This window comes from Rhodnius prolixus, unplaced genomic scaffold (assembly GCF_049639745.1).
Source record: "Rhodnius prolixus isolate KJV_2025 unplaced genomic scaffold, Rpr scaffold_2, whole genome shotgun sequence".
NCBI lineage: Eukaryota > Metazoa > Arthropoda > Insecta > Hemiptera > Reduviidae > Rhodnius > Rhodnius prolixus.
The window spans coordinates 23061659-23088889 of record NW_027411592.1 but is presented as its reverse complement, the minus strand read 5'-3'; the positions used below and the strand labels follow the sequence as shown (position 1 = coordinate 23088889).

Here is a 27231-nt window from a genome sequence, read left to right as displayed (position 1 = left end):
GATATATCTAACAATTCTTAGAAAGTGTAATACGAGACGGAAACAGAAGTGAAGACAAAATCTCTACACCAAACTAGTTAACCCATCTCTGATATTGATGGAAGTCCGAAACAGTCTGGGACACAACATACATGCGTATTCTCTCATTTTCATCTCTTACATGTATCTCCTTTTTACATCTCATACATACTTTTTTTTTTTTGAAGGCACAACAAAGTAATAATGAATTTGAAATTGTAATAATAATACTAAACTTCTACACAATAACAACACTTTATGCAAACAAAATAATTGATCTTAACTAAAGATAAGAAACTACAAATATTCCAGTCAACAATACGCTTACCTTAAACACATGAATCGGATTCAAATCCGGGCTACAAGCTGGCCAGCCGAGAGTCTGAACGTTATTGGCATTTATGAACTCACGTACGACATTTGCAGTATGAGAGCGGGCTCATTAATCTCCACCAGTAAGTGCCCTTCCGTGGACGTGGATTTGTAACACTTCATGTACCGCTGAGCTGACAAACTTTCATTCGCAAAAACAACCTAGTCATTTTTGTCGGTGAAAGATATTCCTGCCCCAACCAAAATTGATCGTTCGTTTTTTCTTCTCCGGACTCTCATTTGTCCATTATTTCTGTACAGAGTAAATTTGGACTCATCAGAGAAGAAAACGTTCCTCCATTGCCCGAAGTGCCAATTGCGATGGTCCCTGGCAAACAGATGTCTGGCGATTTTGGGCCTTCTGGTCAACCGTGGCACTTTTATCGGGTACCTGGAACGCAGGCCACCTTCCCTCAACCGATTACGAACGGTTTGAGCAGAAATCACGGTTCCTGTGGCACGCCTGAGGTCACTTTGGATAGTATGTAAGGTGGTTTGGCGATTTCTGAGAGCTTGAAGCCGCATGAATCGGTCCTCATTTAATGAAGTGGATCTTGGTCGGCCTTGCCGTGGTCGTCTCGTGAATCCTCCTGACTCCTGGCATCTCCCCCATAATCGCTGGATAACAGAATGACTCACTCCCAATCGCTAGCCTACTCCCGCACTCCTAGACCTTCCTCAATTAATGTTACAGCCCTACAAACGTAAAATTCGGAAAGATGCCGCCTTAAACCTTGCAGGGGATCCATAACCCATAAAACAATAGCAAACACTAGTAAAAACTGCACGACACAACGTTAAAGACTGATAGAAATAGCCCCATATCAGTCAATATGAACAAAGTTCAAAATAACAAGGAGAAAAGTGGTCAAAGAAAACAATAGCCTCTTGAGACACGTCTGAGGGTTTATCCTAATCCTAACCACAATTATAACTCTTTAAAACAAGTTCCTGAGTGCACTCATTTACTTGGAAGAAGGACAATACAAAGTGGCCTTTTAATTTTAGATGTCAATTTTATGTAAGAATGAGACTATTTTCATGAGTTTTAGAGAAGTACTATTATCTCAAAATCTCAACCATCTAGCACTATATGGAAGGTGTTCAATAACGTTGGTACCAAATAATGCAAATTTGGATTAGGAACCCAAATAATGTTCATAACATTAGAATTAACACATTAAACTGTCTTTAATGTGAAAATGAAAAGTAACATTACAGAACGGAAAGAATATTGACATGCGTAATGTCTACAATCTTACAAAAAATGCACCTTTCAAGTTTGAAGTTTGAACCTTCTGAAGTTAATTGCTCTGGTGGTCAGTTCAGAAACTGTTTCTAGCCTTTTGCTATCAAGGCACTCTTTGTAGTGAAGGCGGGCAAAGTAGACCGTTATTGTTTGGATGTTTTGTTAATACATTGGGAGATTATTTTGTTAATGCATCTATAATTTATTTCCTTTGTTTTTCTGTGATAATTATTATTCATGCTGTGATAAAAAAGACTGAAAAAAATGAAGGATTTCGGTTGCGAAGACATTGGAACAAGGTTGGTCCTTTTAAATTAAGAGGTTTTTGGTTTTATTTTAAGGCATTATTACAGCGGATATTTAAATTTAGAAATATTCAAATTTTTCTCATTATGATCTGGAATATTCTTCTTTGTTCAACACTTTGGCATCTTAATGCAGATAACTTTAATAAACGGAGTAAGACGTACAGAAAAAAAAATGCAAGCTGTGACTCTTGGATATTATCCAGCATTTCAACTGAATTTAACCATCGTTCAATAATTTTCTTTTGTATACCGATTTAAGAAATGTTACTTAATTATTAATTATTTGACTCTAGGCGTTCGACAGGGCCTACGAGAAGTTGGAAAACTTCGCCTCTGAGAAATACTTTTCAGGAGTCGCCTAAATCGTCGCTCCTATTTGCTGCACAGAGTCGTGCCTTCAGTAATAAGCAATTGCAGAATCAACCATCTACGTCATCATTTGTCAAAACCCCAAGACTATGTCGCACAAATCCTTTTGAAGATATTTCTAGCCTTGAATATGATAAATGTTCTCCGGGGATGTTTATCGTGCGACAAACAAATGATGAGGTGACATAAATTTATTTATTTACTTATTTAAGCACTTACACATTTTTTGTTTAAACTAGAAATTATTTTTATCTTTGTTTTTAAAATACCTACTTTATTTTTTTTTATTATTAATGCTCTAATGATTAATTTTAATAACTTTTGTCAGAAAAGTGAATTTAAGTGGTCCATTGAAGATATATCTAGAATTATGCCAGCACAAATAGAATCTCCGAAATCCCCTCCAGAAGAAAATTTCGATGAAGAAACTGAAAATGCTGCACAAGAAGCAATAGAAAAGTATGTAACTTTAAGTTAAACTAAAATTTAAATACATACAATTTAATTTAAGAAAAATTATTGCCAATTCCTCTAGTCCCTAGGTCAAAAGGTTGGCAAAAATGATAAAATTATGACTGAAATTGGCAAAAAACAAGAATTAACGAGATTTTTTAATTAATGATAACGAGAAAAATGCAATAATGTAATTAGAAAATGAATGATTTACATTCTCCTATAGCTACTTGTTTAGCTACAGGATCTATAAAATTTTCATAATCTATTTTGGAACAGAAAAGTTTTGAGAATCAATTGTATGAAATGCCGCTAGCTACGTTTATCCAGGCTTTGCCCGCGCCCAACTTGGAATGATTATTGCACAAAAATCTATCACTTTTCTTTAATAAATGTATCAGAGAAAAATATTTTAGAGATTGCGTAGAATTGGAAATGCTTTCAATATTAAATTACTGAGTTTCTAATGAGTGGAGGGAAAAGAGACCCACCTTCCAACATTAAACGTCAAGGTAATTTTACATAAGGAACATTTATTAAAACGGTAGGACATTTGTATAAGGGTTGATCGTCAAAAACTGCACGAAAAAGCATAACGTTGAAAAAACACGCAACCTTAAATCAACGTTTTTTTATCTTTCTCTATAAAGGATAAAATTCCCAAATTTCCTTTATAATATAGGGTAAATCCTCCTTTACAACTGTACTTTTTTTGCAACAACCCAGATCTCTTAGATTTCGAGAAAAAAGTTGCTGAAAATGAGTAGAAACGCATTTTCAAAAATTGTTCTTGTAATCCTTTTTGTAAACAACGTAGCGCCTAAACGCGCTGACACATGAATGAGGTGTCAATCGATTCGGAATTTAATGTAGATGTACCTTGTGGGGTCTCAAAGCTGTACATCAAATGAAGGAGGAGTTAGCCCCATGTATGTAAGGCTCCTCAAAAAATATTACTAACAACTCTGTAAATCTTAGCCCGATATCAATAAAATTTGGCTGAAGGGATTAGGGCTTGCCTTTAGTGACATTAAAGTGCCATCATGTTCTTTCCAAAACTTGGTAACTCCCTAACCTAACCCTCTAACTTTTCTTTTAGTCTTCACCTTCTTCCCACTTAGTTGATAGTTTTACATTCTTCTTTCCACTAACCTTGTACCAAGTACAAAAGCATTGCTTATCCCAATTGTTAACAAAACCTGTAAAACTAGAAAAGAAACTTTAGATAATAAACTTTTAAAGATTTGGAATATTTTGGAAAATGGTATTATCGATTCTGTTTAAAGTTATAACAATAATTAAAAAAATAATAATGTTTTACTTTGATTTATTTATTAAATTGATGTCAAATTTATGTAAGACTAGACTGATCTGAACTAGACAAGACTAGATCCATAAGGCATTAATAAAAACTTGCTCACTTCTACATCCGGCGCAAATCAGCCTAATTATTCTCGATATCCAAATATTTAAAAAATCACTAGATATATAATTTTTTTCTAACCAAGGAACAAAAAAAAAATCTATCCAAAAAGTTCAAAAATCCCCTTAACAAAAGTTTTAGTTTAAAAAGTTAAGTATAAGGGTTGATTAAATGACAAAAGGTGCAGAAATCAGCTAGTATCATCATTTCATTAATATATTTTAAAACTTATTAGATGACACAGACCCTTATGTTTTATGTTAGAGTAATAAAATGTGAATTAAACGAAATTTCAGTCTTGAATTCATTTTAGAGCAGAATATGTGAGCGCAAATTACACAGTTAATAACAAATGAATAATGCTTCTAAAATAATTAATTTTCAAATTTGACATTTAAAAAGGTTATGTAAAAAAGTTGCCTTATAACATAAATTTTTCAATGTCCAGATATTTTTCCTTACGTCATGCAGTTATTTCTCCACAAAGTACCTGTGGTGAAGCTTTACCTTCGCCGGAAATGAGTACACCTCCAGCAGAATTATTTATGGTTAGAGCAGCAATGGCGTGTAGGAGCAGTAGCAGTTTTAAAGGATATAGTAGCGGTGCTAAAGGAATGCTTTCAGCAATTTCATCCACACCCTGTGCAAGATCTGCTGCCGAAAGAAGGCATGTGATCAAAGTTGACGGTAAATAAGTATGATTTTTTTTAAAAAAAAAAAAACTTTAACGTAACTTAAGTTCTTTAATAGATGCTAACATATTATATTATTAGCCCAGGGTTATTAAAGCAACTAAGCAGTTGAGTTCATACTAATGCCAAAAATATAAAGAATACGGGTGTTCAAATATTTGCAATTTATCTCATTTTGCAAAGGTTTTTGTTAAAAGAATTTTGATTTTGGAAAAAAGAATATTGAAACTAATTAAGTTTCCATTTCTTTATTTGTTAATTTTGGCATTTATATATACATAAAACATACATAAATGATAATCAACTGGATTATATCATTATTATAAGTTCCAGATATTTTTCTAATGTTGGGTTTATTGTGGAAATTTTGCAGAATGCTCCCAGACACAGTTGAGTTTTCCTCCTGTTTTACCACCAGAAGTAGAATCTGTTCTACGCCCTTACATGTCATATAAAGATGACAACTGTGAAACGGAAGAATGCAACATTAGCAGCGTGACTCTCAGAAGAAAACTGTTTTTTAACAAAGATGATCATGCAATCAGTCCTGTTAACTCCGAGAAAAACGGTAGAAGTCTTAATGATAGTCCAATGCAGCATACCCGCCCTTCAAGAATAGATTGGACTCCCGACGAGAAGGAGCGCCAACTTTACTGTCTGTCTAGTCCAGATATTAGTCCTATTAAATGTAAACCCAGCTTTGAATTTCCTAAGGACATGAGCATTGATTGTTCTTCCTTTTCGCAAAATAATCCTAATGGTTAGTGCGTTTTATTTTTATTTGTTCTATAGAGATTTTCATTTTAATTTCTCAGTTTAAAATACTTATTTCTCAATTTTGGAAATTTCTGTCACTTTTTGGTTGGCTGTTTAAGATTTATCGAAACTCAAAATAAAGAAAAAAGCAGAAATTTCAAATTTTATAATTTGGTTAGGAGTCAACAGAAGATGGCACAATAAGGCTATTAGTCGAAACCGATCCATTGGAAGATCCATTTTAGCGAATCGGTTTTTTTATTAGTTTTAATGATTTTCTTGGTGAACTAATTGTTTTGTACATTATATATACTGTCTATAAAATGTAATTTATTTGAACCATTTTTCTAGACAAATTTAAACGCATTCTGCATTTACGCAAATGCTACTTGATAGGGCAATTTTATGCAACAACGTAGAACAGAAAGATTTCTGGAATTTCTGACATCTATAACCTAATGAACCTGTATTGAAACATTTGTAAAAAAAATTTAACTTTGAAGAAAAGCTTCAGACAACCTTGAAGAAAAAGTCGAGTGACTGTTCACAACAGACTTAATTTCAGAAATAATTTTTTCACATTTCAAATCTGTTGTTTCAGATAATGGGAACTCTGATCAACCTTTAGCTAAACCAATGGCTTTTAAGTTCTCTTCACTATCTACAGAAAATGAAACATATCTTCAAGGCAGAGGTATTTTCAGTTCAACAGTCCAGTCCTCTCAGATAGATCGTACTGATAAGGATACTGGTTATTCTACGATGGAGATAGACTGCACTCCTTCTTTACAAGCTCAAGTAATGAATAAGATAATTTAGATATTACGAACTTAATTACTAAACTTAATTTTATTAGTAAATGACTGTTGCTTGAAATGAAGAGAAATAAAATAAATAATGCAACAATAAAATGTTTTTATATAAAATTCTGTTAATGTTCGAGGTGATAAATTTGTTAAAGCTATTAGTAAATTTTTAAAAACAAGATATTTTAAATACATTTATGGAATGACCTATTATTGTTAATTTAATGGATGCAAAATTGTGTTGTTAGATCTAGAAATTTAATAAATAGACGTGGCTTTTATCAAGCTGAAAAACTTGTTAGATATATAATATTCAATAATATATTATTATTATTATTATTATTATTGATATATTATTTATAAAAAGGGATTTCCGGTAAATCTGTGAATGCCTTTACAAATTTAGAGAGGTTAAAGATTGAAGGCGCTGCGCTGCCCAAAATGTAGATCATGCAGGCTTTTTTTTTATTTAATCATAGCCTACATAAAAATCCTCACTGCCTATATGCTTAGTGTACTTTATACGATGAGAAATTTCGTAAGTTTGAGGAATAATTAAAATTTGTAATACTTTTGTAATAAATGAGTTTTTAATCATTTTTTATTTTTATTGTCATATTAAGGAGCTTTATTCATTTAAATAAAAATAAAATAATGGAGCTGACATTTTAAATATTCTTTCTCGCAAAGAAAAAATTATTAAAATGCTAGCGTTATAAAATTTTCACAGGAATGTCCGTTTTGAGGTCTCCAGAATCTGAAATAGTGGTTGTTAGATTGTAGAATTTGTGAATGTGTGTAAGCACTCTAGCTCAAAATCTTGCAGGAAACTCCAATTTTAAATTCATGGAACTTGAGAGAAAGTTAGAGTCAAAACCCCAAAACTGGATGTAACTAATAAGAATTACAATATCACCTTTTTTTTTATTTCGAGACAGATTTTCTCGAAAAGGCTTTAATGCCTATCAGCAACAATTACAATTATTTACAATTACATAGCTCTACAACTTTTATTTGAAACATTTTGTAAAAAACATTCGTTTAAGGCTACTTCTTAAAGAAAGGTGGGGGTGCACTTCCTTAAGTGTAATATAGGGTTTTACAAAAAATGAAGTGTTAGTAAAGAAGTAGCCTTAAAATTCGGAGTTTATTAAAAACTAAAAAAAATTAAATCAATTAAAGAAACCTTATAGTTGCGCTTTATTTGTTTTAACTTTTTAAAATCATATTTCAGAAAAACTTTTCAAAAAAGAGAAAGATTAAAATTGAAAATATGTGTTCTTTTCCATACAAAATTATTCTTCAGACCTAAGCATTTTCTTCTAAGGATTCATCATTATCCAAGAATAATCTTTTTGTAACATCAGCTGGATTAAGATCATAAAGTTGAGGCACATAAGTGGGAATCCGAATTTCATTTGGTCTAACTGTGTAGGAGTCTTTAATAACTGAAGCATCTTCTATAGAATTATTTGTCACCATGTTTAAGCTTGGATACAATATGAGGCCAACCCAAGCTACTGTGGTTAACAGATGCACGGGTATGGCAACCGCCCAGTAAACCTGAAACAGAAATTATCTATTACCATTTTTATTTTATTTCTAATTAAATGCATAAATGTGAAGAGCTAAATGATAAATAACGATAAGGTCTCTTTGTCACCAAGGATTGTCGTCCACCTGAACCATCCTCGCTACCACACTCGCTAAATCCTGCTCAAGCTACAGGATCAGTGCCTAACGTATTCTCAGATCACTTCTATTCAACATGTGATAGCGACATTAATTCATGTCTTTCTTCAATGAGTTCAACTCTGACGTCAGATGCCAAATCGCTTAGGCAAGCCACTACTAAAAGTTTTACAAATATCCCCTCTTTCAGTTCAACTTCCTCAGATATCAGTTATGTAAAGAAAAGAAGTAAAAAAGTAGAAGAACACTATATACCGAACAATTCTCTCAGAATCCTGACTGTCCGAAGCAACTACCTACATCTCCTAGACATTTTACTCTCTTCGGGTTAAAAACTGTCATTAACGTGCTCCCTCTCCGAAAATCTGGTTTCTGACATTAAAATATAAAGCATTACTACACCACGATAATCGTCTTATTTCTAATCTAAATACGCCAACAAACTCTGCAAGTAGACTAAAAAGCACGTGGCCTACGGATAATAATAATGTCACATCACTGGTTTTCTTTATAACAAGGGTAACTATTTTACAGATGTTACTTTTTACAAATATATTTATGTTAAAATCAGTGAAAAGTCAGAATTTTTAACGTTTGGAAGATAGGATGATTTTTCCACCATATTTGTAGGAAAATGAAGGTTTGTAAAAGTCACTAGTAAACTGCAAAAGCGTTTGCTTTTTAATAGAACTCCAAAAATCGATTGCTTTTTCTCATTAACCAGAAAAAATGAATAAAGAATAATCTTTTAAGTGTTTTTTTTCTTTTTTTGTGGAAAAATTAAATAATAAAACTCACTTAACAAACATTCGGGACACCAATGAAAGAGAATACTTAAGATTAAAAAAAAAAATCCATTTAGAGATCTTGAATTTTTGAGAAGGAATAGTTGTACAGATTATTACACATTCACTCAAGTAACGGTAAAGGAAACAATAATTCTTAAAGGAACATCTTAATAGGAATTCAAAAACAGGTTCAACGCTAGTTTTGAAGCTTATTCAGGACATCATAATGCAAAAATCTTTAAACCAACAATAGTATTTAATGATGAAGACAAGAGCAAGAAAATTTTGAATGGTTTAACTTGTTCTCCTGAACATGACACATTTCACTACTTCAAAACTGATCAACTGGGTCCCCTTTGACATCATTTTAACCTTACAGCACCCCCAAGTAATGAAACAACTAAGATTCTTCAGAAGAGAGGAGGAGAGAGTAGCCTCTACCTTCTGGTAACTACTCAGGCAAGGCAAAACAATTCGTAGATAATAATCCGAGGATGAGCGTTTATTTAGTCTGTGGAAAGATGGAGAGTGTGCAGATCAAATTTCTAAAATTAACTGAATTTAAAAAGCAGTTTCAAATCATTCATACTATAAATACTCTGCTGATGTGCTCTTCAGTGAATTTGTATAAATTTATTTTAACTAAATACATATATATTTTTTTAGGTAACTGTATTTACTTTACCTGCGGAAGATAAGTAAGTCCAATGCTATATAACCAAGGTTTGCCTCCATCATTTGACAGGTTGAGAGCCCAAGCGCAATACAAAGCAAATGCAGTATTTGAAGCAAGATACAGAGCGAAACCATAATTTGCTCTACTTGGTGTAGGTGCTGGAGAAGATTGTGGAAAATCTGTTTGCTGCAGTGGCCTGACTGACATTTTATTTATTTAGACCACTGAGATATAGTCAGTACCGAAAGAGAACTTAATTCCAGAAATGAATTCACAGCTACCCGCAGTTTGCGAAGTTCATTGGCGCTAAAATGCCTGCACAAATAACATTTGTATTAATGAAAGTGTAAATGTCGCCTTTAAGAAAGTTTTGTGCTTGAAAGCCGATAGTTATTCGCTGAGAAGTGTGGGCGCCATGATGGCGCGTATAATTTTTAAAAAAATTTGCTTCCTGGAATGCCACTTAAGTTTTGGGTTTTTTCGAAAAAAAAACTCATGGAACATAAGGCCTTTAACTTTTATTTTGGCTGTATGGCGAAAGCAAATGCAAAAAAAAAATATTTGAATCATTTTCTCATTAAGTTGTTTCTTATGAAAGTTCTGGAGAAGAGGTAGATTAAAATTACTTCTAAAGCCTTATTTATGGGTGTAAGCGCGTAAGGTTTATACCCTGATGCGGGGGGTGAAGGTGAAGCAAACGAAATTTAAATCGATATGTGCCCGAGGGGGCACCGCAACAAAGTATAACAAATAAGGTAAGTGAAATATATAGAAGAAATGTAGAAAAAATAAGATTAAAAGAAGACTTACCTTTGAAGTACCGGAAGTGACTGCACCAGCCAGGTGGCGAAGCCTTTCCGGGAACGCTATATAAGTGATAACAAAGGAAGGAAACGGGAAGATATGAGTGTGCGAATATGAATGTCTAGTTGTGTGTGTGTTCCCGGAACAGAGATGCGTGGTGAGAAGGTATAACGAAGTAGGCGAAAATAGACCGGCAGTGGTCCGTAGGACGTTTATAGATGGCGGGGTAGGATAGCGGTATAAGGGTAAGCGAAGCAGGTACTGAGTCCAGAGGTGCCAGAAGCGGCCAGTGATGATGCGTTGAGCTTAAGTGCAGTAAAGGTACTTGAAGCGTTCAGCGGGAGCGTGCGGCCAGAGCTGCGTTGCGTAGCGGTACAATATGGAAACCGGCAGAAGCTTACTACATGTTCATTATAGCAGACCCAGAAATCGACTTCTAATGACTCTACAAAGGATATGCGACATGGTCAAGAAAGAGTAGACGAGGGAAAAGTTCAATATCGTGGGATCTAAATGAAATAAACACAACAAAAGTTAAGAAAATAAAATAGCTGTCGGCGAAAAGAAAAAGTCGCGGAAAAGCGCGTAAATACGAGAGCGGAAAGTTGAAAAAGAAAGAAATATGTTTATTAATGTCCTGGGGACTTTAGTTCCTTAAGAACAACAAAAAGTAAATACATAAATTATCAGTTTTGACACTTAACCCTGAAACACCCTGTATTATACAGGCTGTATATATCAAGAAGAAAAGGGATTATGGCAGGAACCGAAGTCTTTAGGAAATTAATTGGGACATCATCAACCCCCACAGTCCCAGTTCTACTTTTCAATAAATTATCTAATAGTACGTCCAATGTTATATGTTGAAAGTAAAATTTGTCGTCACCAGGTACCTGGACAGTCAGTGTTCTAGAGGGATAAGGAATAGAAGAGTCAGTCTCTCTATTAAAGAAAGAGGAGAAGTGAGCGTTGATGTCGTCGAGAGTGAACAAAATAGAACTGAAGAGATTTCTAGCCTTTTCCAGGCCTAATTTCCTTAATTCACTCCACATCACTCTAGAGTCCCTAAGCCCGAAAACTTAGGAAAAATAAAACTCCCGTTTGGCCGTTCTAATCCTTGCCTGTACCTGATTTCTAAGTATTCGGTATTTAGAGTAAACGGACTCACAACGTGAACGAATGAATACTCTTCTCAAAGAAGTCACGCTCCCTCATTAATACACGAATATCATTGGACAACCAAGGAGCTGATGGCCTTCTAAGTCTCACAGAACGAAGTGGGGCGTGCTTATCCATTGTGGAAATTGTTATAGAAAGAGAAAGAAGGAAAAATATAAGGGAACCGCCACGGGAAGGTCGAGTACGACTGAACGAAGGGTAAAGTATAGACTCATCGCCTTTATAATTTCAAAAGGAATGGATTGGTAGGATTTTTTTCTCCCAAAATATTTGAAAAAAAAAATCTTTACTTAAATTAAATTAAGAGAAAGTCACGTGTTCACCAGATTTTTATTGAAGAACTAAGAACAATATTTTTATGCATTGATCACACATACATACACATGAATGTTTGTTTTTATTTTCTCTCACTTGTCGAAGATGCTGAAGTTATGAAGATATTTTGAGTATTTAACGGAAACGCAAAGACATGAACGAACAATAGATACGCCCAAATTTTGAGACACTACGACTAATAGTGGACGTTTCTTTTCACGTCACAAACCTCACAGTTCACACTGTTCTGAACGTTCATAAGCTTATGTGCTTTTGGCTATATTTTTCGTAGAAAATTTTAAGTTTTATAAAAAATTTAATTGCTCCTATTTTGGTAAAAGAAAATCGTCTGATCGCACCTAGATCTTTTGTTTTTACAAACTTTTTTTTTTTTTTTTTAAAGATATTAGGAATTTATTTTTGTATATTAATAACTATAGTTACGTTAGAATATAATTTAGAGTTATAGTTGAAATGAATAGTTTTATAATGATTTGTAGCATTTTATCGGTGAAGTCTTCACCTCATGAACCGTAAAAAAACGAATTATGTTGGTGGAGAGGGAATACCAGTAGTATGGACATATCCCAACACAGTATGCGATATTAATCCTTACGTAATTACTCTTAAAAAAAGAAGGAGAGAAATCCCCGAAGATTCTATGAAAAATAAAAGAGCAATACCAAAATTCTCTAACGAAAGAAATGAAGAACTTGGCACAGGCAAAGTATATACCATTATTCAGTGTAAGAGACAGATAAGGTATACTTACTTAATGATCTAATATATATGCTCTTCAAAAAGACAGAAAGCTATAAGATAAACCACCAATACAATTTATTTATTTATTTTAACCTAATAAATTGAGCATAAAAAAAATTTAAAAATTGACTAAACAGAAATAAAAATTCAGGAGCGAGGTTTATGCCGTTGGCCGTTAAGTGCTTGCCTTCTAAGTGATTATTAAATGTATGGCAAAATATCCTCCCAGCTCAATTCAAACTAAACCTTGGCTCATTTTAGATTCCCCAGAAATATTCTAAAATAGTTTTTCCAGAAAACTATTTTTGTCCCAGGACAATGATTCAAATAAAAGATGTCTTGTGCAAAAAAAGTACTCCTCCTAAAAAAAGAGAATTTTTTTTCTTCTAAATTGTTATTTGTCATCAGATCTTCAAATTTAGGCGTTATTTTGTTCTATTCTTCATGAATATGATATTTATCCCTAATCCCCTACCCCTATTAAAGTTTAAAGGAATGAATTTTTTAACTTTTACTATTAAAAGAAATTTTTGTGAAACACTACTTTCTCTAGCTGCAAATTCTCAAATTAACATCACTCCTGCCACAAGACTTTTCTCTTTTTTTCACTGTGATATTGATAGATCAAATAGAGAAAGCTCCCACCACTACCTCTGCCCCAGAATCACCTTAAGTACAATCACAAAAAAGTTTTTTTTAAAAAGGCGACATCTATAAATACTGGTGTTTGACCAAATAAATAACTAGGTTGTTTTCGAGAAAATTGAGACAAAGAATTTAAGATCTCCTGATGGCTGCAAAATGAATGAATGAATGTTAATTGATGGATATCAGAATAACGGAAGTACTGGTAAATTGTATTGTTTTAATACACATATTGTGCAAACAAGACCACAAAAACAATAAATAAATAAATAAAATACACATATTACATAACATTAAATAAAAACCAACTCCAAAAAAGTGAGCCTATCCAGCACCATACAATATGCACCTTAGCTTACGTACACAACACATATTTCACCAAAACCTACTCTCAAAGTAAAATGTACACTCGTTTTATAGATTTTATATCAACAAAAAGAAAAAGAAAGAAAATACAAAATTAAAATGCCTGGGCTTACGCAGGGTATTAGCTAGCAGCAAATAGTTCGGCGACTTTTCAAAGCGAATAAAAGCTTACAATGCCTATACTTCATGAAAAAGAAAAAAAAAAACTAGGCATTAGGTTTGTTATGAAGTTTAATATAAATAATTGGGGTCTTTTCAAGAAACTGAGCAAACAATTCAGTAAAGCCGCACTACTGGCTGAAGGATTTTTCAGAAATTAATGTGAAGCATCTGGCGATGGTTAGGAAAAAGTAAAAATCATCAAGTGTATCAACTATTTAAGATATGGTAGCAGCCGTTTAGGCTAGTGTGGAGTAGCAAAGTGGCGAGATTGCTGAGAGCAATCTCTTAAACCATATCTTATTTCTCCTATATTTGAAAGATGATATGGTTTATTTTTTTTAACTTTGGAGTATCAAGAAACATAATATTAAATAAACTTTTGCATTTAAAGAATTAAAATTTCGATTTTTCTGGTATGAAAACACTTATATAATTACATTTTAAAAATAAATCATATCTCGGGTTTATTCAAAATAAAGTGTAGTAAACATTTGAAATTATTAGTCTGATTGCTCCCCGATACTCAAATTTTAATTATTTTTTAACTGAATTTTAGGTGGGTAATGAAACGTCTAAGATTTGTTTAAAAACCATGTGCGACAAACATCGAACACTAGTATTAAAACGATGTCGTCATCTTTTGGACACTCCATGTAACTCAATGGGGAAATTTGATGGGCACTATCCAAATGAAATTTATAATAAACACGATAACGCTGCGCTAGAACAGGGACGGATTTCCAGAGTTTCTGATCATGTATGCAACAACCAACACATTTTCCGCAATCACGGGTTAGAAACATTTCATTTTTTCATTTTAAACTAATGTATTATCATGAAATCTTTTTCTTTCTTTAAAAAAATAAATAAAATAAAATAAAATTACTCAGGCACCAACCAGATTGCGGCAACATGAATACTAAAGAGCGGGTTGGCAAAATTACCGGTAACACGTATCAAACAAAAATTAAAGCATCTACTTGGAATGAATGTCGAGGAAATGAAAGACGGAATTCCGATATCTACCAGTGTTTTCAAGGGTTAGTAAAAATATATACTATGTATTTTGATGATTGTCACAGAAATAATAATAATAACAATAATTAAAACTGTCCGGTAGGACAGTTGTATAAGGGTTGATCATCAAAAACTGCAGGAAAAAGCGTAACGTTGAAAAACACCCAACTTTGACAATTTTTTTCTCTTTTTCTATAAAAGATAAAATTCCCAAATTTTCGTTAAATTATAGGACAAACCCTCCTTTATAACTGAAATTTTTTTGCAACAACATAGATCTAATAGATTTCGAGAAAAAAGTTGCCGAAAATGAGCAAAAACGGCTTTTTCAAAAATTGTTGTTGTTCTTCTTCTTGTTGTTGTTGTTGTTGTTGTTGTTGTTGTTGTTGTTGTTGTTGTTACCTTTTTTGTAAACCGCGTACCGCCTAAACGCGTGAACCGATTTTCATGAATGAGATGTCATTCGATTCGGAATTTTTTGTAGATGTGCCTTTTGGGGGTCTCGACGCTGTACATCGAATGGGAGAGGAGTTAGCCCCCTTTATGTAAGGCCTCCTCCAAAATTATTATTTCTAATTTCTCTGTAAATCTTGGCCCGATTTTGATAAAATTTGGTAGGATGATAGGGTTAGGGCTCCCCTACGTAACATTAAAGCGGCGATCAGCTCTTACACTTGTTAAGGGGAAGTATAGCAATCTTTCAAATTATCGAGACGTGAACCGATTTTCTTGAATAAAGTGTCATTCGAATCAAAATTTTGTACAGATTTGTACTTTAAAAGTCTCGACGCCATGCCTCATAAGGAGGGGAGTTTGCCCTACCCAAATAAGGCCCTTTCTAAAACTATTATTACCAATATTTCTATAAAGCTTAGTCCGATTTTGATAAAATTTAGCACGAAGAAGTGATTAAAGCTCCTCTACGTGGCTGTGAAGTGCCATCATGCTCTTACGCCTACCAACAGGAAGTACTGCAATCGTTAAAATTATCAATGAGTGAACCGATTTACATCAATGAATTGTCGTTCGATTCAAAATCTTTGCCTTTTAGGGAGAAGTCCAGTAATCGCAGTTTATTTTTCTTGCTCCTCTTAAAAGGAAGTACTGAAATCGCAGTTTAATTTTGCTATTTACGTACAAATACCTTCCTATTTTATTCAAAACGCTTTCTCAAAAAAATTGTTATTGAGGATGGTTTGGGGACCGCAATTATAATCGTTCTTTAAAAAGATCTCTACAGTAGTTACGGTTCCGACTTAACGCCTTATCAGGTTATAATGATAGAATTGCTTATACCAAATTTTAAAAAAATCTGTAAAGCAGATATGTAACTTTGCAAAATAGACAAAAAGAAAAATCTATCCAAAAGGTACAAAAATCTCCTTAACAAAAACTTACAGTTTAAAATGTTAAGTATAAGGGTTGATTAAACGCCAAAAGGTACACAAATCAGCAAGTACCCATCATTTCATTTATACTTCATTGATATGATTTAAGTAATTTTACTGCATTAACTTTTCCTTCACATTTTTAGAATTTATTAGATGTCACAGACCCTTATGCTGGCCAGTTCATTCATAATATTTTTTTGTTATAATTATGATAAAATGAGTTCTGAATTATTCTGAGTAGTCACATATACATGCATGTTAAAGTAGAAAAAGACAAAGTCAGAGTCAGCCACTGTTTAAATTTGAATCACGAAGGATTTAAAACAATATTTCAGTCTTGAATTCGTCTTACCGAAATATTCGTGAGCACAAATAACACACAGTTAATAACAAGTAGATTATTCAACAATAATTATTCATTTCTCAATTGTAATTTAATTTAGTCCCCCTAATTTTACTTATAGTAAAATACTGGAATAATTAGCTGTCCTAAAAATATGCAAATCTTATTTATTTTATATTACATATATACAACATTGTGGGAAGAACATCTAGATTGAGAATGTAATTGAAGAAAACTATATTATTTGCGATAAAGCCAGATAATTATTACCTATTATTATAAACGTTTGACTACTTCATAAAATAACAATTACTTTAATCGAAGAATGAACTTAAACCCACGATTTTTATTTAAAAATAAAAATAAATAAAATGAAATCATTAATGTATGTTGGTGTAAACTTTTTTTTAAAAAAGTTTTTGAAATCTTTAGCCTAATTTTTTTTTTCTTTTTAACCTGTAATTAATAGTTTGATTATTATAGATAAATAGATATTACAATCTACAATCTAGAACAAATATTTTGTAGATGAAAATGGCCAGCATAAGGGTCTGTGACATCTAATAAATTCTAAAAATGTGAAGGAAAAGTTAATGCAGTAAAATACTTAAATCATATCAATGAAGTATAAATGAAATGATGGGTACTTGCTGATTTGTGTACCTTTTGGCGTTTAATCAACCCTTATACTTAACATTTTAAACTGTAAGTTTTTGTTAAGGAGTAATTTATTAAAACTGTCCGGTAGGACAGTTGTATAAGGGTTGACCATCAAAAACTGCACGAAAAAGCGTAACGTTGAAAAACACCCAACTTTGACAATTTTTTTCTCTTTTTCTATAAAAGATAAAATTCCCAAATTTTCTTTAAATTATAGGGCAAACCCTCCTTTATAACTGTAATTATTTTGCAACAACCCAGATCTAATAGGTTTCGAGAAAAAAGTTGCTGAAAATGAGCAAAAACCGCTTTTTCAAAAAATGTTCTTGTTCTTCTTGTTGTTACCTTTTTTGTAAACAACGTAGCGCCTAAACGCGTGAGCCGATATTCATGAATGAGGTGTCATTCGATTCGGAATTTTATGTAGATGTGCCTTTTGGGGGGTCTCGACGCTGTACATCGAATGGGAAAGGAGTTAGCCCCCTTTATGTAAGGCCCCCTCCAAAATTATTATTACTAATTACTCTGTAAATCTTGGCCCGATTTTGATAAAATTTGGTAGGATGATAGGGTTAGGGCTCCCCTACGTAACATTAAAGCGGCGATCAGCTCTTACACTTGTTAAGGGGAAGTATAGCAATCATTGCAAATTATCGACACGTGAACCGATTTTCATGAATGAAGGGTCATTCGAATCGAAATTTTGTACAGATTTGCACTTTAAAAGTCTCGACGCCGTGCCTCATAAGGAGGGGAGTTTGCCCCACCCAAATAAGGCCCTTTCTAAAACTATTATTACCAATATTTCTATAACGCTTAGTCCGATTTTGATAAAATTCAGCTCGAATAAGTGGTTAAAGCTCCTCTACGTGGCTGTGAAGTGCCATCTTGCTCTTACACCTACTAAGAGGAAGTACTGCAATCGTTTAAATTATCAATGAGTGAACCGATTTAAATCAATGAATTGTCGTTCGATTAAAAAATCTTTCCTCTTTGCCTTTTAGGGAGAAGTACTGCAATCGTAGTTTATTTTTCTTACTCCCCTAAAAGGAAGTACTGAAATCGCAGTTTAATTTTGCTATTTACGTACAAATACCTTCCTATGTTATTCAAAACGCTTTTTCAAAAAAATTGTTATTGAGGATGATTTGGGGGAACGCAACTATAATCATTCTATAAAAAGATCTCTCCAGTGGTAGTTACGGTTCCGACTTAACACCTTATCAGATTATAATGATAGAATTGCTTATTCCAAATTTTAAAAAAATCTGTAAAGAAGATATGTAACTTTGTAAAATAGACAAAAAGGAAAATCTATCCAAAAGGTACAAAAATCTCCTTAACAAAAACTTACAGTTTAAAATGTTAAGTATAAGGGTTGATTAAACGCCAAAAGGTACACAAATCAGCGAGTACCCAACATTTCATTAATACTTCATTAATAGTCAAGTAATTCTACTGCATTAATAAGTTATTTTTTAGAATTTATTAGATGTCACAGACCCTTATGCTGGCCACTTCATTTATAATATTTTTTTGTTATAATTATGATAAATCACATTAAAACTGTCCGGTAGGACAGTTGTATAAGGGTTGACCATCAAAAACTGCACGAAAAAGCGTAACGTTGAAAAACACCCAACTTTGACAATTTTTTTCTCTTTTTCTATAAAAGATAAAATTCCCAAATTTTCTTTAAATCTTACTCCAAACCCTCCTTCATAACTGTAATTTTTTTGCAACCACCCAGATCTAATAGGTTTCGAGAAAAAAGTTGCCGAAAATGAGCAAAAACCGCTTTTTCAAAAAATGTTCTTGTTCTTGTTCTTCTTCTTGTTGTTCTTGTTGTTACCTTTTTTGTAAACAACGTAGCGCCTAAACGCGTGAACCGATTTTCATGAATGAGGTGTCATTGGATTCGGAATTTTATGTAGATGTGCCTTTTGGGGGTCTCGATCCTGTACATCGAATGGGAGAGGAGTTAGCCCCCTTAATGTAAGGCCCCCTCCAAAATTATTATTACTAATTACTCTGTAAATCTTGGCCCGATTTTGATAAAATTTGGTAGGATGATAGGGTTAGGGCTCCCCTACGTAACATTAAAGCGGCGATCAGCTCTTACACTTGTTAAGGGGAAGTATAGCAATCGTTTCAAATTATCGACACGTGAACCGACCGAAGTGTCATTCGAATCGAAATTTTGTACAGATTTGCACTTTAAAAGTCTCGACGCCGTGCCTCATAAGGAGGGGAGTTCGCCCCACCCAAATAAGGCCCTTTCTAAAACTATTATTACCAATATTTCTATAACGCTTAGTACGATTTTGATAAAATTCAGCTCGAATAAGTGGTTAAAGCTCCTCTACATTGCTGATGCTCTTGCACCTACTAAGAGGAAGTACTGCAATCGTTTAAATTATCAATGAGTGAACCGATTTAAATCAATGAATTGTCGTTCGATTAAAAAATCTTTGCCTCTTTGCCTAGAAGTTCTGCAATCGCAGTTTATTTTTCTTGCTCCTCTTAAAAGGAAGTACTGAAATCGCAGTTTAATTTTGCTATTCACGCACAAATACCTTCCTATGTTATTCAAAACGCTTTTTCAAGAAAAGTTGTTACTGAGGATGGTTTGGGGGACCTTAACGATAATCATTCTTTAAAAAGATCTCTCTAGTGGTAGTTACGGTTCCGACTTACCATCTTATCAGGTTATAATGATAGAATTGCTTATTCCAAATTTAAAAAATCTGTAAAGCAGATATGTAACTTTGTAAAATAGACAAAAAGGAAAATCTATCCAAAAGGTACAAAAATCTCTTTAACAAAAACTTACAGTTTAAAATGTTAAGTATAAGGGTTGATTAAACGCCAAAAGGTACACAAATCAGCAAGCACCCAAAATTTCATTAATTCTTCATTAATATTTAAGTAATTTTACTGCATTAATATTCATTAATATTTTTTAGAATTTATTAGATGTCACAGACCCTTATGCTGGCCACTTCATTTATAATATTTTTTTGTTATAATTATGATAAATCACACATATGTACATGCATGTTAAAGTAGAAAAAGACAAAGTTAGAGTAGGCTACTGTCTTGAATTCGTCTTACCGAAATATTCGAGAGCACAAATAACACACAGTTATAACAAGTAGATTATTCAACAACAATTATTGATTTCTCTATTTTAATTTAATTTTACTTATAGTAAAATACTGGAATAATTAGCTGTCCTAAAAATAACATATCTTATTTACTTTATTTTACATATTACATTTTTTTTTATAAAAAAAAGTTTTGAATTTTTTAGCCTCATAATTTTTTTTTATTTTTTATAACGTTTTTCTTTTTAACCTGTATTTAATAGTTTGATTATTATAAATAACTAGATATTACAGTCAATCTACAGTGCTACTTGAACAAATATTTTGTAGACGAAAATGGCCAGCATAAGGGTCTGTGACATCTAATAAATTCTAAAAAATATTAATGAATATTAATGCAGTAAAATTACTTAAATATTAATGAAGAATTAATGAAATTTTGGGTGCTTGCTGATTTGTGTACCTTTTGGCGTTTAATCAACCCTTATACTTAACATTTTAAACTGTAAGTTTTTGTTAAAGAGTATATACGTACATGCATGTTAAAGTAGAAAAAGACAAAGTTAGAGTAGGCTACTGTCTTGAATTCGTCTTACCGAAATATTCGTGAGCACAAATAATACACAGATAATAACAAGTAGATTATTCAACAACAATTATTCATTTCTCAATTGTAATTTAATTTAGTCCCCCTAATTTTACTTATAGTAAAATCCTGGAATAATTAGCTGTCCTAAAAATATGCATATCTTATTTACTTTATATTACATATATACAACATTGTGGGAAGAACACCTAGATGGAGAATGTAATTGAAGAAAACTATATTATTTGCGATAAAGCCAAATAATTATTACCTATTATTATAAACGTTTGACTACTTCATACAATAACAGTCACTTTAATCGAAGAATGAACTTAAACCGACGATTTTTATTTAAAAATAAAAATAAATAAATAAAATAAAATCATTAATGTAAGTTTTTTATAAAAAAAAGTTTTGAATTTTTTAGCCTCATATTTTTTTTTCTTTTTAACCTGTAATTAATAGTTTGATTATTATAAATAACTAGATATTACAGTCAATCTACAGTGCTACTTAGACATATATTTTGTAGACGAAAATGGCCAGCATAAGGGTCTGTGACATCTAATAAATTCTAAAAAATAACTTATTAATGAAAATTAATGCAGTAGAATTACTTGACTATTAATGAAGTATTAATGAAATGTTGGGTACTTGCTGATTTGTGTACCTTTTGGCGTTTAATCAACCCTTATACTTAACATTTTAAACTGTAAGTTTTTGTTAAGGAGATAGTATTCCATAATTTATAGTATTAACATTTCATCCGAACGTATGTTCATAAAATGTATGAGAATTATGAATTAGTGGCTTTAATTATAAGAGTTTTAGAAGAAAGCTGACTTTTTTCAACTGTTCCAACTAAGCCTTTAAATTATTTCGTATTATAAACAAATTTCTTTCTATTAAGATACAAAATTTGAGATCTACCCAAAGTTACAGCTACACTTTTTCTCGGAGATTCCACAAGTAATTGAAAAATGTAATAGATTTACTCTTTAATCCTCCAATCGTTCGTTTTATTTTATTTTATTTAAACCATCTACTTTCTTTTCTATAACTAGCTTTTTCACTATTAGGGATGGTGAACCGAAGAAAAACGGAACGAAAAAAACTAAAATTTAATAACATAAGCAATGTTTTTTTTATAGGTTACGCAGTGAAATAAGGAAGCTGAGATATGAGGTTCTACGACTTGGGTGCCGATTACGTTGTGGGAAAATTGATTGTAATTGTAACAGAATTAGTAGATCTCAACTAACTAATTTTCGGAATTCTCAAACACAGACTAACAAAAACTCATGCAGGCATTAATTAATAAAAGTTAAAAAATACTACTTAAACAGAACTTTTCCATAATTAAGAGATTAACTGAATAAATCAGAATTCTATTATTACACTTTACTTATATAAACTTAAACATTATACTTTTATGTCGTTAATGAAAAAATCTTAAATTTGGATGCAGTCTTACATTTTAAAAATGAAATCAATTTTTTAAATAGCGTTTTATACTTTTTTTTAAGTTCACAACGGCTCTGTGAATAAATCATATGAATATTAATAGTTCAAGGAAAACAGTAAGTGCTCCAATGTGGAAAAAGATTTATATTTAAGAAATAAATCGATTATTTTGTTTATAATTTTATACAAAAAAATAATTTAATGTACAAACATAAAAAATTAAAAGAACTTTAATTAAGGTTTCAAGATATTATTGTGTGGCCTTTACTTTTGTCTTGGCTTTCTTTACTTTTTTTAATCCATCCATATTACCACGCAATAAACTGCAATAAGCCTGCTGAAATTTGTTAACATCCTTTGGATGAACCTGAAAATTGCGATTCAATTACTTCAATATATATATATATTCAATATATATATACAATATAATGTACAATATATTCAATATATTAATCAAATGTTAAGAGCTTTAGATGTTCTCAAGCATACACAAAATGGCTAAAAATTAATTTTACATCTGTTACAAACAAGAAGGTTTAATAATTATTTGGTAATTTTGGGAGAGTTGCGTTTAATTACCAAAAACATTGGAGACCTCCTGCCACATATTAAAGTGATCAATATCTTTCATGTAAAGGATCAAACTTATTCCTTAATTTATCAAACAATGCACTTTACACAGCTTGTGCAGCATGTACTGTGCCTCCAAACGTGCCTCCTCTGGCTCGCAAGCCAGGTTAGCCTGGAGGTTATCAATTGCTCTCTGTATCTGAGGAGGCACGTTTGGAGGCACAGTACATGCTTCACAAGTTGAGTAAAGTGCATTATTTGATAAATTAAGGAATAAGTTTGATCCTTTACATGAAAGATATTGATCACTTTAATATGTGGCAGGAGGTCTCCAATGTTTTTGGTAATTAAACGCAACTCTCCCAAAATTACCAAATAATTATTAAACCTTCTTGTTTGTAACAGATGTAAAATTAATTTTTAGCCATTTTGTGTATGCTTGAGAACATCTAAAGCTCTTAACATTTGATTTTTCTTAGAAAAATCACTCGGAAAACGACTTATTTCCCGATATTAGGAAAAATACTAGCTTTACTGCCTTGGCAATATTTTTAGTAGAAAGGAGATGAAAAAATACATAAAAATGACCTATCGCGTGCTCTTCTTTCTCTTTGATAACAAGTTAAAAAAATTGAAATATATTAAAAATGCCAGATTTTGAAATGGCCTAGCACCATTAATTTTGAAGATATCGAATTACGGTTTCTGGTTTCTTTCATTACTTTTTATACTCTTTAAAACTGTGTATATGAAAATTGGGGTCAACTGCGAACCCTCACTTTTAGTCGCGCGTCAGCCGCGTAAGCGGGCAGGAATCTAAAATCAAGTCACATATTCTGAAACTAGAGGTGACGGGCAACAAATTTTTCCTCTACCATTTTTCGCTCAAATCAACCGTTTAAGCATGAAATGCATTTGAGCCGTCTTAAAATGAACACCCTGTATATATATTCAATTATATAAATTTATTAATATAAATACAGATAAAATACCTAAAAAATATTTTGGTGAAAGTATGATAGGGATAATTTTTGACATATTTGAACCTTTGCTGATTTCCGTTTCTTTCAGATTTGTAAATATATTAAGCAACTTTAGGCTTAATTAAAGTAATTTACCAAGCCAGAAATGCTGTTTGTTCATTATATAGAAAATTTTATATATTTTCAGTATTCTATGGGGAATAGAAACACTAGATCACTTAATCGCAAGAATTCGAGCTTAGGAAAGTAGCCAAAGAATTGGGAACGTCAAAACCAAGTATAATTGGAGAAAATAAGAACAACAGCTAAATATAGAAGAAGTGATCTGGTGTGGTAAATATAAACTATCTAATATCCCTAACAACCTATACGTAGAAAGCAGGGAAGGTAATTTCAATACTGTATGAATAATTGATATCGACTGATAACAGCTACGCCGCAAACATAGTTGGTGGAAGTGCTCTGCACTGTACAACGTAGACCAATGCGACAGGAACTACAATACATCGAATGTATAAACTGCCACAGAAACACCTTGCGACAGATGCTTACTGCTCTAAGTTAGGGAGGAACCTGAAATAATCAATAAGAAAGCGATATATGCCTCCAGATTAGGAGCACACCTTCTTCTTCACACAATGGCTAAAAATCGACAAACTGTTTAGTGAAATCGCCCTTCTGGTCAAATAAATTTTCTTCAAATTTAGAATTTCACAAATATATTCAAGTTAACAGGGATGAGATTTTAACATTATAATGAAAGGGAGCTTTAGCTGGCAAGTGTAATTTATGTTGAAGTTTGTAAAAGGAATTCAAAATCTAGAACGAATCAACTTTTGCTGATGAATAAAATTCCGAAACCGGTCAGAAATAAGAAAAACGAATACAATCAATGCCAAAGGTTACGTGTAACTTAAGGCAAAAATACAAGTCCATCTACTGGAGAAGGTAAGGGGCACACCTAAACGAGATCCTGTCGCCAAGTAACTCAGTGAAAATAAAACTCGGGCCGACTTGGCTAGTCAAATATATGCCCTTTTGAAGAGCGCGTTGGGCTCCGAAAACATCTTCATAGGGTGTTCCACAGTGTTAGCAATCTTCGTTTTTCTCCTGCCCCTTTGCGGGCTGCTAAGAAGAGCGAATCGTCTCTTACATCCTTCCCTTACTTCTCTTATGTAAGTAGGAAAACTAGCTTACGCTTTCAGTACTTTAGCGGAGATAATTTGGGGGGGAAAAAAGCTGGATGAATCTGTTACCTTGTTAAAGAAAACTACCTAAACTTACGAACAACATTTTTGTATCATTACTTAGCAAGGCCTCCCCATTCACTAATGTTTAATAAGCCTTTATAAGATTCTAGATTGAATTTAAGATTTCTAGAGCGTTTCCGTTCTCCAAAGTCATGGCCCTTTTCAAAATGTTTCACATAAATTTTTTATTAGTACCATTCCAAAAGTTGCGTTTGACTCTTACTACCTTTCGTTTTAAACTGAACAATAGCTCTAAACTCTAATTTTCTGTCATTAAATAATCTAGCTGCAAAATAAAACTTTTTTATTTATTTATTAGAAATCTATAGGCCTAGTTCGATTCTAAAGGCCTCATAAAACAGTTTTAAAACCAGCAACAAAGTTAATTACTAAAATTTTAATTAAGCAGTCAGAGTGACTTTCTCGAATTATTTGCTACACCTACGAAATTTCAAAATGCAATAAAAATTCATTATTAGGTCTCCTAAGGAAAATGTCGGCCACAGCCTCCTCTTCTCTACTATTCTTTACTTACAAAGTAGGTTTCCATGTTTTAATTCACCACAATTTTTTGGAGGCCGAACAATGTTTTTAGTTTTATTTAAATAAAAAATACTCACTACTGTGGATATTTTGGAATTAGATACTGTGGCCCGCAGAAGGCACATGTATTCCTGAGGTTCTGGTTTTTTACTTCCATCTTTGGGAAGGTGTTTATTTCGTCCATCGTCTGAAAATAAATTTCATTAGAAAAATTTCATTTAATATTCGAAAAATTAAATATCACCTGATAACTTACATCTTTTCATTGTAATGCAGACGGATCCGGTGTTTCGTGCCTTGTGGAACATAATTGTCAACCGTGACAGGAACTTCCAAAAACATATATATTTATATACCACAATAGTGCCAAAGAAAAATAATTTACTAAAAAGAAGTACCTACTGCGTCATTGTCCAACAGAACCATATTCTAGTAGTCAAGAAGAACGTATTAAAAGTCTGGGCAGTTCCTCACTTAAGAAATGAACAAACTAATCGTTCACTCGAAAATAAAATTACATTCATTACAAGTAATTATTGAATTGAACAAAGCACATTTAATTATCGTTTTCAAACATCTGAAGCCTCCTCAATGCAGTATACCACGTCTACGTAACTAACTCGTAACCTTTCCGAAAGTCAGGTTAGCCAACATCTTGCAATATAAAAGTTTATAATTTCAAAATATACCTATTATCAAATGTAATCTTAAAAAGAATATTTTATCAAAAAAAAAAAAAAAATCAACAAAAAAATAGCTGTGATTAAGTATTAATAATATACCACTATTTTTCATCTACATTGCTAAGGTTAGAAACCTTCTTGAAATCTACGTGATAAAATTTGCAAGTTATTAAGAAATGTAAACTTACGCAATTAAGATACTGCCTTCTGTGCTTAATTTTCTTCTCACTTGGCTTCTCTTAGGCTCTGGGTCGACTCTAAGTGAATTGTAAACAATATCCGCTTCCCTCGACGTAGGAAACGGGATCGACACTGTTCTAAATATTTTGATAAGAAAAACGTTTGTTTAAAGATTCTGCACTTTAATTCTCTTAAGATCAAAGTATCATTTTATATGTCAAATTTCAATCACAAATGATTATAAATGGTACATGAAAACAAGAATTAAATGAAGGATACAAATTGAAACAGTTCTCGACATTCATATCTTGCTCAAGTCGCTCCTAACTGGAACAATTATTCAAAAAAGGAAATGAATATCGTTCTAACTGTACACTATATAAAAGCACTGCACATGCACACACAAAAGAATTAACAGAACCAGTCAGTATCGACAATTGCAACTGAGAAGTTAACTAGCTATGTAATCTAACAGCGAGAGGTTATTATTAGTTTTTAAAATTAATCGGTACGCTATCAAACGTTTATTCTGTCTAATATATTTTGTAAATAATATAAGATTTTGATATTAACAATTCAATTCATGTTTCGCATTTACGTTCAGCTGTTTGCACTTGCA

At 32.4% G+C, this 27231-nt stretch overlaps 4 protein-coding genes across 9 annotated transcripts; 2 read left to right on the top strand and 2 right to left on the bottom strand.

Moving 5' to 3' along the window:
- Window positions 1-1760: 1760 nt before the first annotated feature.
- Window positions 1761-7045, top strand: bora (aurora kinase A activator-like protein bora). Its single transcript, XM_074120930.1, has 6 exons — window positions 1761-1938; window positions 2241-2496; window positions 2645-2775; window positions 4641-4879; window positions 5258-5644; window positions 6242-7045. The coding sequence occupies exons 1-6, from the start codon at window positions 1904-1906 to the stop codon at window positions 6457-6459; spliced, it is 1266 nt and encodes a 421-aa protein (XP_073977031.1). The 5' UTR covers window positions 1761-1903; the 3' UTR covers window positions 6460-7045.
- A 577-nt stretch (window positions 7046-7622) lies between these two features.
- Window positions 7623-26744, bottom strand: PIG-P (phosphatidylinositol glycan anchor biosynthesis class P). Of its 2 annotated transcripts, none has more exons than XM_074120945.1 (3): window positions 26621-26744; window positions 9612-9917; window positions 7623-8009 (listed from the first exon to the last, which is right to left on the bottom strand). In XM_074120945.1, the coding sequence occupies exons 2-3, from the start codon at window positions 9807-9809 to the stop codon at window positions 7755-7757; spliced, it is 453 nt and encodes a 150-aa protein (XP_073977046.1). In that variant the 5' UTR covers window positions 9810-9917; window positions 26621-26744; the 3' UTR covers window positions 7623-7754. The 2 variants fall into 2 exon arrangements, with proteins under 2 accessions (XP_073977046.1, XP_073977047.1); XM_074120946.1 differs by lacking the exon at window positions 26621-26744 and adding an exon at window positions 11967-12296.
- LOC141450460 (uncharacterized) lies at window positions 12330-25831 on the top strand. 4 transcript variants are annotated; one of them, XM_074120941.1, is made up of 4 exons: window positions 12330-12627; window positions 14392-14627; window positions 14726-14875; window positions 24144-25831. In XM_074120941.1, exons 1-4 carry the CDS (start codon window positions 12427-12429, stop codon window positions 24196-24198), a joined length of 642 nt encoding a protein of 213 aa, XP_073977042.1. In that variant the 5' UTR covers window positions 12330-12426; the 3' UTR covers window positions 24199-25831. The 4 variants fall into 4 exon arrangements, with proteins under 4 accessions (XP_073977042.1, XP_073977041.1, XP_073977044.1 ...); XM_074120940.1 differs by lacking the exon at window positions 24144-25831 and adding an exon at window positions 22091-22672 and having other exon boundaries at window positions 12331-12627; XM_074120943.1 differs by lacking the exon at window positions 24144-25831 and adding an exon at window positions 22091-22672 and having other exon boundaries at window positions 12483-12622.
- Srp14 (signal recognition particle 14) lies at window positions 22528-26293 on the bottom strand. 2 transcript variants are annotated; one of them, XM_074120948.1, is made up of 4 exons: window positions 26152-26293; window positions 26006-26078; window positions 25827-25936; window positions 22528-22770 (listed from the first exon to the last, which is right to left on the bottom strand). In XM_074120948.1, exons 1-4 carry the CDS (start codon window positions 26173-26175, stop codon window positions 22654-22656), a joined length of 324 nt encoding a protein of 107 aa, XP_073977049.1. In that variant the 5' UTR covers window positions 26176-26293; the 3' UTR covers window positions 22528-22653. The 2 variants fall into 2 exon arrangements, with proteins under 2 accessions (XP_073977049.1, XP_073977050.1); XM_074120949.1 differs by having other exon boundaries at window positions 25830-25936.
- Window positions 26745-27231: the final 487 nt, after the last annotated feature.

What these genes read in the sequence shown, in the direction of transcription:
- Srp14 (XM_074120948.1), bottom strand. Translation starts at nt 26,175, where the DNA reads ATGGTTCTGTTGGACAATGACGCA. An exon ending in TTCTGTTGGACAATGACGCA is followed by an intron (nt 26,079 to 26,151) that starts GTAGGTACTTCT and finishes TGTTTTTGGAAG; the next exon opens with TTCCTGTCACGGTTGACAAT. An exon ending in CTGCATTACAATGAAAAGAT is followed by an intron (nt 25,937 to 26,005) that starts GTAAGTTATCAG and finishes ATTTATTTTCAG; the next exon opens with ACGATGGACGAAATAAACAC.
- LOC141450460 (XM_074120940.1), top strand. Translation starts at nt 12,427, where the DNA reads ATGAACCGTAAAAAAACGAATTATGTTGGTGGAGAGGGAATACCAGTA. An exon ending in CACATTTTCCGCAATCACGG is followed by an intron (nt 14,628 to 14,725) that starts GTTAGAAACATT and finishes AAAATTACTCAG; the next exon opens with GCACCAACCAGATTGCGGCA. An exon ending in ATCTACCAGTGTTTTCAAGG is followed by an intron (nt 14,876 to 22,090) that starts GTTAGTAAAAAT and finishes TTTTTTTTATAG; the next exon opens with GTTACGCAGTGAAATAAGGA.
- PIG-P (XM_074120945.1), bottom strand. Translation starts at nt 9,809, where the DNA reads ATGTCAGTCAGGCCACTGCAGCAAACAGATTTTCCACAATCTTCTCCA. An exon ending in GACTTACTTATCTTCCGCAG is followed by an intron (nt 8,010 to 9,611) that starts GTAAAGTAAATA and finishes TTTCTGTTTCAG; the next exon opens with GTTTACTGGGCGGTTGCCAT.
- bora (XM_074120930.1), top strand. Translation starts at nt 1,904, where the DNA reads ATGAAGGATTTCGGTTGCGAAGACATTGGAACAAG. An exon ending in TGCGACAAACAAATGATGAG is followed by an intron (nt 2,497 to 2,644) that starts GTGACATAAATT and finishes AACTTTTGTCAG; the next exon opens with AAAAGTGAATTTAAGTGGTC. An exon ending in GCACAAGAAGCAATAGAAAA is followed by an intron (nt 2,776 to 4,640) that starts GTATGTAACTTT and finishes TTCAATGTCCAG; the next exon opens with ATATTTTTCCTTACGTCATG.